The sequence below is a fragment of the Lupinus angustifolius genome, unplaced genomic scaffold (genome assembly GCF_001865875.1).
Source record: "Lupinus angustifolius cultivar Tanjil unplaced genomic scaffold, LupAngTanjil_v1.0 Scaffold_85_25, whole genome shotgun sequence".
Lineage (NCBI taxonomy): Eukaryota > Viridiplantae > Streptophyta > Magnoliopsida > Fabales > Fabaceae > Lupinus > Lupinus angustifolius.
The window spans coordinates 17,827-28,089 of NW_017724232.1; the positions used below are offsets into that span (position 1 = coordinate 17,827).

Here is a 10,263-nt window from a genome sequence, read left to right on the forward strand (position 1 = left end):
TCATCAACTTCATTGAGCTGGTATTCTGGAAGATGTGCCTTTAAAACTTTTCATTCAGTTTGTTATCTTGTTGCCAATTTAATGGCTTAATGCAGAAGGGAAAGTGTTGATCGAACAAGAGAATTCATATTTGTGGAATTCATGTTGGATATTGAATTATTAAATGCTTGTTTATGTTGAATATTAAACATCTATTCAAGAACTATTTCTAGCAGATATAAAGTTTTGGTTGAAGTTTTTATCTTAGTTGCAAGTGCTTTTGCACTTTGTCTTCTTTTTTGTCCTTTGTTTCTTTTTTCTGTGTCACAAGATTTTCTTATGAATATTTCAAGTAATTGCAGTGTTGAAGCCTTTCACCTTGAGGATGACCTTTTAACTACTGTAGTAACAATACATTTAAAGTAAAAAACAAAAAATATTGCCTTGGAATTCAGATGTTGTTTAATTTTTTGTTGAACTGAGACAATTTCTGAATAAACACAAGCAAGGGCCTGTGAATGTCTCAGTCCAGAATAACTTTCTGTACCTTTTGAAATGATAGAAAGTCCATATCAACCATCTTTGCCTTTATATATCTATGCATTTGATTTTTCTAACTTTCCTACTTTTGGTTACTAGTACACTGTACATTAAAATTGAACCGGGTAAAGGAAAGTTTTCATATGTTAATTTTTCATAGGGTATCGAGGCGAATATTGGTATAATGGTAGTTTATAAATGCATACATGACTACATACCACATTAGGATTATTTTCTTATGTAATATCTCACAATCCAAGATTTGTTTATTCTATGTAGCTTTATCATGTCTGATAACTCGTTTCACAACTGCAGATGGAAGTCAATTAATTGTTAAGTCAAGCGATGACTGCCGAATTCAAAATCCGAACATTTCGCAAATTGAAAGTAGCGAAGTAGAAAACAAATTGGATTTGCTAAGTCAACTGCCAGGCTCTATTGTGGACCTGTTACCAAGTTCGATTGCAGATTTGAGGACTGAAGAATCGATTTTTTTGATAGCAATGATCTTTTTGACTTGTCAAGTGACTCACATCCATGCAAAGCTGAAGTCTTTACAGATGTATTCCCAGAAAATAAGATCTATTCTGTTGAAAATGTGATACATTGCAGTTCAATATCTATTGCAAAGGAGACTAATTTTTTTTTGGTTTCCCACAGGTATCCTCGCACTGGAGACAATCCTGTCCGAGCCAGGAACATCCACAGGTACGTGGGGCTAACTCTCTCAGCGGGCATTTTTCCATCTACAAGACTCGAACCCGAGACCTTGCTTAAGGGGAATCAAGCATGTATCACTTGAACCAACGCCCGCTGGTAAAGGAGACTAATGTGATAGCAAAGGATGAGATTAAATCAGACATAGATATGGTTGAAAATGTCGACTCGTCTGATAACATCATAGATGAAACATGTGAAGGAGTGTCTGACATAGCGGTTAGTGGTGTAATTTCCTTGGATCATCAAGTGGCTGACGAAGCTATTAATCTGATGGAAAAGAACAGTGCTGAGTTCCTTTCTGTGCAGGTCAGAGATGACTTTCCTCTTGAGTTGAACTCTGTTGAAATCACAAATGCCTCGATGAATGTTCAGGTAGAGTTTGCACATGTGGAACAGTTTTCCAGTTCTAGTGATGTCAACATTTTCCGGTGCTCTCCGGATATGTATGTTGTGAGTAGTACTAATAGCATGAAAAAGGAGCCGGTGAACTTTGAGAAGATAGAAACAAATGCTGAAGAGAACACTGAAGTTTCTCCACTCAAGCTAACACTTGAAGGTTTTGATGGATTGGATGAAACTGGTGGATCTATGAATGCAATTGAAACTGAGATAAATGACAGTCATATCATTTCCCTTTTCTGCGGAACCAGGAACTTTTGATGGTTGTAAAGATTCGCAACAGATTAGTTTACCAGAGGGTAGTTTAGAGGCCTCATCAACTGTGAATCCAAGGGATGCATCATTTGCTTATGCAACCAGTGAAACAATTGGTGTAATTAGCATATATAATGAAGTTCATCATGAGATAAACAGAACTAAAATAAATGATGCAGTTGTATACGGCAACAATGTAAAAGCTGATGTAGAAAATGATATTCGGACTAAAACAAAAGATCTCCAAACCAGTGAACTCCTGCAATTGGAAGCCGAGCAATCAAGGGATTTAGTTACAAATGATGATGCTGGTGAAACGGGTAAAATTGAAATATTACGGAAGGCTCAGTTATTTCAGAGGCTGTAGTTGATGGAACCACAAGAAAGGCAAAAGCTCTAGAGTGCACAAATGGAGGTCCAATATCAGCTTCCGGGGAAGACATAAAAGAAGATGAAATCAATCACAATACTGAAGCACACGAAGAATATAACAGATCTATTGATCCTCTTGCTGATTCCTATCATGCACAAGATGCAGAACTGTTAGTGAAGGCTGCAGAAAATCTTGTTGTGAAGTATACATCACTTCTTCTTTAAATTCTGAGCCTTCTGCTCAACATGATTCTGCTGTTGAAGATAAGCAAGGTGGAAAAGTTTATGGAATTATCGCTGTGCTCTGTTCAAGATCGAAGTGTTAATAACTTGGTCAAACATAGTTCATCTGGATTTGATGCTTCAGTTGACTTCAGTAGCCGGTGTGACAGTTTGGATGGTAACTGGGGCTCTGTGTCAGGTATATTTACCTTTGTTGTTTGCAATGGAAAACATTTTCACTTTATTCAAACATTATCTGTTTGGTCTATTGCAATATTCTAGGCTGGTCAATGAAGCCAGCTAAACGGGTTGGTCCTAATGGGCGAATTGATATGTGTTACTGCAAATTGTATTCCAGTTGAATGGTTGATTAGAATGGGTTAGATCTTTTATGTATACACTACTTAGCAATAGCACCAAAGACAAAAACATGCGCACATATACTCATCCTAGCTACTTGTACTACACCTGTGTGGATCTCTGAATGTTGCCTAGTGCTAAAATCTTGAATGAAATTCAGTTTGTTAATGGCTTTTGTATACTTGCAAAGATACATGCCTAGATCCTTTGTATTGCACACAATATTTTACGAGTAATGCTCAACAGCACAAATCCAAAATTAATCGATTTCCACAAATGTGTATTAACAAGCAGCCTCTCTCACTTCTTATTTTTTATGTCACGATTTCTATATTTTTCCTTTTTTATTCAGCTGATGGCTAGATTCGTACGGTTCATCTTGTACCATCTAGCATCACTCATATTTTACATGTTTTGAGTCCATGATCTATATATAGTTGATAGTTCTGTACCTATTGGTTTGGTCTAATCCGTGTAGAAAGTTCTCCCTCCCCTCTTTCCTAGTTTGTTATGTCCTTGTTGCCTTGCATTATTTGTATTAAAGCGCTGAAGCTAAAATAATTTAATGTCTATTTTGAGGGGAAATGTGTTTGATTCACCTTTTCAATATTCATTAAACAGTTTTCTCATTGCAATCCGATGCTCCAGCTGTTATCGATACTGAAACTTTACCATCAACTAGTTCGCTAGCATCAACAGACGCAGGGAAATCCAACGTGAACAACCCCATAGATTCATTTCACGGACAGCAGTCTGGGAAATCAGAAACGTTTGAACCGTCATCTTTCATGACATTGGTTGACATTTCATGACATGTGACTCAACCTAAAGCTGCTGCTTCTGAAGTCCTGAAAGGATCGAACCCACAGCAGCCGGATTCCACTTCACAGGCTGGTTGGTTTCCCACTCTAACAAAGGTTATAAATGACTCTCCAGGGAGAAAGAAGAATGAAAAAATAATAGCTAAGGTAAAAAACTGGAGCACCAGTAATGAGCACAAACCTCTAAAGAGCCTCTTGGGTGAGGCTGCCCAAAGTGACAAGGCAAAATATCCAAAATTTGGAGGACATTCATTGAATCAGAAAAACTTCAACTTTCCTGAAAATAGTAATTCCGGATCAAAGACTGTGAACTCCATTCTAGGTTCAGGATCGCCTGCAGCTCATGTCGCGAAAGGAGAGTTCGCGAAAGAGTGGAACTCCCCAGCAAGATATCCTGCAGACATCAAAAGAGAAAAAGGAAAAGACAAGAGCAGACCATTGTGGATACAATTGGTATGTTGGTCATCGTCAATGGATCATCAGCCTCAGAGAAGGTAGAACATTCCTAGGTGGTGGTAACATGATACTCATTACGCTCCATTCTATTTGTAGAACAAGGATTCCGGTACTGGAAATGAGATGAGTTCTTCCTTTTCCTTTTGTTTTCAATGACAAAATGTTATGTCATTGTATATAAAAGGATAAAAATGCCATATCATGTTATATTTTCTTTGTTTTTCTGTACTACTTGTTTCTCTAGTACTAGAGAAGATCTTTCCTCCTCTTTGTACTGCATGATTTTTTAGTTTGTCTGTTATATATTTTAGGTACATATTTTGATCATGTGTTTCATCTTCTGGTTGTATATTATGAGCATCTTCATTTATTAGTTTTCCAGTGCAATCTTAAGTACATGCTGCTTAACTTGTTATTATGGTATGAACCTCTATCTTTTGAAAGTTTTTGTTCAAAGGGTATGTCGTTCTTTGTCCAGATAATGTTGTTATTACCTAAAGATTATGTACCCTCTTAGATAACTTGTGTGACACTGGATTCTGGTTGAATCCCCTAGCCAGAAAATTTGGATTTTTGTCCCAAGTTACTGTTTTGCCTATATGGAGAAGATTTTATCATGCACAAATTTGGTCAAAAATAAAGGTAAAGAGGGTGGGAGAATCTATTAATTCATTCTAGATAAAGCTAGGGATCCTAATGGTAGAATAATAATCAACTTAATTAAATAAGACTTCATTTTCTAAATATCTGAATACTAAAATGCTTGGTCTAGTGGGGGCATGTGCCCCACAAAAGTTTTAAAACACCCTCCAATTTTAATGAAAATACACAAATCATTTATCATTTTTCAAATTTATATAATTTACTCCTAATTATATACATATATTACACTGATTATCTCTCTATGAGAGATAAATACAATTTTTTAAATAAAAATGGTGATGATTGTAATTAAGTCAAACAAAATATAATATATTGTGAAAATAAGTTCAAATAGTATAAAAGTCAATGTTTATTCAATTTTTTTGGTTCTTTATAAAGTGTATCAATAATTACAAGAATGTGTTTAAATCACTATTATACTATATTGTAACTGACCAAAATAATGAATAGACATCAATTCTTATACTATTTAGACTTGTTTTCCTAGTATATATATTTTTTTACTTGATTACAATCGTTGTTATTTTTTGTTTAGGAAATTACACTCATATCTCTTACAGGGTAGTTAGTGTAATATATAATTAGGGGCAATTTATGTCGATTTAAAACAAAGATGATTTATGTAATTTTATTAAAACTTTGAATATAATTTAGTCAGAAATATATTATAAACATCTTATATTCAACTGTTCAAGTATAATACTTGACAAATATTTTGCTTTTAAAATTAGCGTTGTTATTAGTTGAAAGAGTTTTTCTCTTATAAATATTCTGAAATTTTGGATTCAGAATTGCATGAGAATAATTGAATTATTATTTCATTACTTGTATTGAGAGATATTTTAAAATCGTAATGAAAATGCAAGAAAAAATCATGTTTGTAATTCTATTGTTGGGATATAATTCTATTATCAATGGGTTAGCAGATGGTTTAGATGTAAGTAATTAGAATCTCATATATTCACATTAGTAATTAATATGTTTGCTAATAACATAAGGAACATATCAAACTTAAATTGGCCCAACTTTTTATTAATAAATTATGAATTTATTACTTTGATAATTAGTGAACTTGCTTTTCAATGTGGATTTAACTTGTTTCTCAATTACATTTAACTTGTTTCTCAATATTATCAATATCTTTTTGAAGATAACATAATTTATAAATAGTTATTATAAAAATTTACATGATCAACATATCATTCATTATTCATATACTATTTTTTGTTAAAGAGTCAATTATGATAATTATATGAATGATGAATGGATGGTAAACTGAGACCGTAAAAATTTACAATATCATTACATAAATATTAAATTCATCCATGAAATAAACGATTATGAAAAAGCATCAACCAATATTAACATTCTCCAGTAAAACATCTTTTGACAGAAAAAATTATGGAAGATGACAAAGAACTATGACTAAGATGACAAAGAACTATGACTAGGCGTCTGAAAAGACACATGATAGCTTGGAGGAGTAAACAGTAAACTTTGAAAAGGAAAATGATAGTCTGAGAGATTCCCACTATGAATGGTAGACAAGATGTGACACCACTTATAGAGTCACATGAAGGGAACTAATTATGGTCGAAAAAGAAAAACTATGGTTGTAGAATAAACTAGGGATGGGTTTTCCATCCCCTATATAAACATTTACTACTCTTTTTGTAATATACATCTATCTGAATCAAAGAAATCTTTCTAGTAATATTGAGTGTTTTCTCTCATTTCTTGCTATTATTTTTAAGTGTTCCATTTAGTTTCTTTCTTATACACAAGAAAAAAATAACTAGCAGATTGTGATTAAGGTATGATGAACTAAACTTTTATGAGAATTTAAAAGTGTATTATTTAAATCCTCATTTGGATAGAAATGTGTCTGGTGCAACTAAATATATATAACCTATGATAATTAAATGTATATATATAGAAATGTGTATATAAGCATTTAACCATTCAACACAGAACAAGGTGTTGTAAGATCTAAGTTAACCAAAGAGTCCTCTTGATAAGGGTAAATGTGACTACTTAATTGAATATGTTTGTATTATGTCTAGTTTTGTTATGTGATATTATACAATATGGCACCTGAAGATTGGGATAGTGAATATGGAGGAAGATGAGAATTCTAATCTCATATGATTCACCAACCAAGTACCACGATATCCCACTATCCTTGTTTGTAAATCGCCATCCTCAATCACCAGTAACTGTTTGTTAATGAAATTTTGTGAAAGTCATTGTTTCAAAATAGGAATGTGCACCCAAGCTCTAGACAAAATCACCCTTTTGTGTTTTATTGCAACAACTTAGTTATTAAGATTAATTTAGGGAATTGCTTTTATTTTAAGAATTAAAAAATCTTCCAATTATGTCTGGCTCTGCTCCCTAATTTGATTACATAAAGTGAAACTTGAGAGAGGAGTATTGGTAAGTAAGTGATATATCGTTAGTCTCATTCTTTTATGCATGGTTTAAATATTTGTTGGACTATCCTTTTATTACTAATTGGTTTTGAGATGGATGTTATTAGGGTCAGAATTCAACTTCTTTTTGGATGTCATGGACTAAAAGATCAATATGGGTCAAAATTAACTTTTCGCATGGTCTGATGGACTTCTATAGATAAGGCACATTGGGAAGTAAGTTTTATATTGTTTATCTCATTCTACTATCATAGTTTTAATATATATTGGACTACTCATCTCATTCTCAATTGATTTTGAGATGAAATTTAAGGAGTAGTTTGATTCATATTACCTTATATTGCTCATAAAACTCCATATTTTTCTTTGAGTTTGTTCTTCCAAAACAACTCATGATAATAGCAATTTCTCACGTCTCATTGTTTGAAGCATTATCGACAAGTTTTAAGTGTGTTAGCAAATTACTCTCAGGATTTTTAAGAGAAATCAAAGCAAACTTCGAATGCATCATTAAAGAATGATATATGTTACTTCATTCAACCAAGCATTGTCTAGAGGTTGAATTGCCAGGTGAGTTATATGGAGAGGAGACATGTGCTACAATTTGTGCATGATTGTTTAGCCAAAATTATAGCTTCAACTAATGGCTTGATAAATGTTTAAAATTTGAATCTGCGACTGTTATTGCGCTGATATGTCAAGGTTTTGAGTTTCCTAAACAATATTACAATCGCAATTGTCCAAAGCATCTAGATTTTCGAAGTTTTTAAAATTGTTACTGTAACTATTATTTAAAACATTAGGCTTGATAGTTTGTCACACTAGGACTATGAATCAAGTTGGTTTATTGGTTAGCAACCCCATTCCTAGCCCAAGCAAGTGTGAAAGAATGTTGATCTAAAAATTGGTTTCATGGTGTTCTTATTTATGTCCCTGAGTGGTCTTTATCTTTCCATTCCCAACTTTTCTCGTCTAAAGGTGTGTATAAATCAACATAATCAGATTTCTTTGCTGACCCTAAGAACTTGAGATTTGAAATGTTTGTGCAGTGTTTTAAATTATGGTTGTAATCACAATTGGGATTAATATGTTTGTGAGCTACAGTGTTGATTACAACCATTGCAGGATAAATTATTTTATAATTAAAAAATATTTTTGAATTCGATATGATCACATGATGTGATTCACAATTTGAATCAATATGCATTTAGTTTCAATGAAGCCATCCACTTAATCTCAACTTGCTTTTATTCTATTCCAAAAGGCTGTACATTGTGTCTTCTAATTATGAAAATGATTTGTCAAGAATGTTAAGGGTGCCCAATAAAGCAAAGAGAGGTTCTTACGACTTTAGTTGTGACATGGGTATTTTTAAGTGAAACTGAAAATCGGTATTCACCATGAGTTTTGACAGATGATGAATAAGTTCATTGAGAGATTAATAAAGTAAGAGTGAAACAATGGTGTAGAGTTAAGGGAACATAGTCCTACTGTCACACTCATTAGAAATCTACTGTCAGGTAAAATTAAGCATACAAAACGGACACCATCATTGCCTACTTTACCTGAAAACGGGCACATTAGAAATCTTCCTAGTAAAAGGAGCTCACATTGTCAGGCTAACCGGATTTGAAAGAAAACATTGACCACCAAAAAGTATTCATTTCAGGCTAACTTCTTATGTTACAAGACTGTAAATTTTGTAACAGGTATCAAAATCCAACATGTCTTTTCATTACTTTGCAACCTAGGGAGCATGTAAAAGTAAAACAGCTATGAATTAATCCACAAAGGAACCCAAAATTCAGATCTGGGTCAAAATAAACAAGAAAAAAATATAAGATAAAAATTTCTCCCACATTTGTTTTCCAGCTATAGCAGAAGTAGCTCTTAACTTACAATTCCATTATCCTTTCTTTCCGCAATATCCAAACTCCAAGATACTTTTGAACTCTTTATTTTCTCCATGAACAAAATCTGACCTGAGCCCTAAAGTATCACATTTCAGAACTTTTTTATTATTCAATTGACACTGGCGACAACCTACTCTCCTTTATGACAGAAAAGAAAGGAAAATAACCAAATGGAACAGTAAAATGTAAGACACATCATTGGTAAATTTTCCGAACCTTAGTCCACAACCTATAAACTGTGTTGGTCACTACTATTAAGATTGGACAGCCAGTCTTTGCAGATGCTCAAAGAAAACTTGAAGGCTGACATCATCAGTGAAGATTACATCCGACCCAGCTGCGGTCTCATGTGCATTATTGTATGTTGCTGATGGATTCAGCTTAGCTAATAAAAATCTAGCCTGTTAAGCATCAATAAAACGAAGGTAAGGGTCCCATCAAGAAAAATATAAACTTAAAACAACATACAATAACAACCAAGCCATAAAACAAAATGGATCAATGAAAAAAATTTACTAATACAATGTGGAAGAGGTAAAAGTATATAGAAAACATTAGTGTTACTAGTGGCAAAAATTATTTTCAGGAAAGGGAAACAATCTTGGTACACATACTAACCTGAGAACCATGTTGATCACAAACTACCAATCTAGGAACAGGGAAACGATCTCTAATTACGATTTGGGCATCGTCGTGTGGAGCTTGTAATAGTTGCGCAAAAGCCTGTGACATGTATTAACAATTAGCAAACAAGGAGCTATCAATGATAAATGCAACACTGGATAATAGCTATTAAAAGTGGCTCTGAATGAAATAACTTCCATCACAATTCACAAACTCACATAAAGCTACTAATGCTCCCAACTAGAATATTATACTGTATTAAAACAATGTAATTGATTAAAAATCAACGTGATTAGAATTGCACTTGAAAGTAATTTATTTAGAAGGTCATATGATTGAAACCAAGAATTTGAACAATTTTATTGAATTTAGAAAAGATAAGAGATGTTGGAAATTACACCTGAAAATGGTTAATTCCCTACTCCAGAGCTATGCTCCCCAGAGAAAAATCCCTGTCCAAACTAGAAGCCAAATACTAACCTCCCATACAGGAGATTCATCCCCCCC

The 10,263-nt window shown here is 33.4% G+C and overlaps 1 protein-coding gene and 1 pseudogene across 3 annotated transcripts in view; one reads left to right on the forward strand and one right to left on the reverse strand.

Annotated features, from left to right (window-relative positions):
• The first annotated feature begins 453 nt into the window (after nucleotides 1–453).
• On the forward strand, nucleotides 454–4,503 carry LOC109339623 (annotated as a pseudogene).
• Nucleotides 4,504–8,920: 4,417 nt separating this feature from the next.
• The window catches only part of LOC109339624 (protein transport protein SEC23-like), an 8,402-nt gene continuing 7,059 nt past the window's right edge, over nucleotides 8,921–10,263 (reverse strand). Inside the window, exons 11-13 of one of the 3 annotated variants that reach the window (XM_019577087.1) lie at nucleotides 9,751–9,855; nucleotides 9,349–9,533; nucleotides 8,921–9,208 (exon numbers count right to left, since the gene is read on the reverse strand). In XM_019577087.1, coding sequence (XP_019432632.1) covers nucleotides 9,387–9,533; nucleotides 9,751–9,855 — 252 coding nt within the window. In that variant the 3' untranslated portion in view covers nucleotides 8,921–9,208; nucleotides 9,349–9,386. Of the gene's footprint in view, nucleotides 9,534–9,750; nucleotides 9,856–10,263 lie in introns of all 3 variants that reach the window. The other 2 variants (XM_019577088.1, XM_019577086.1) reach the window with 2 other exon arrangements.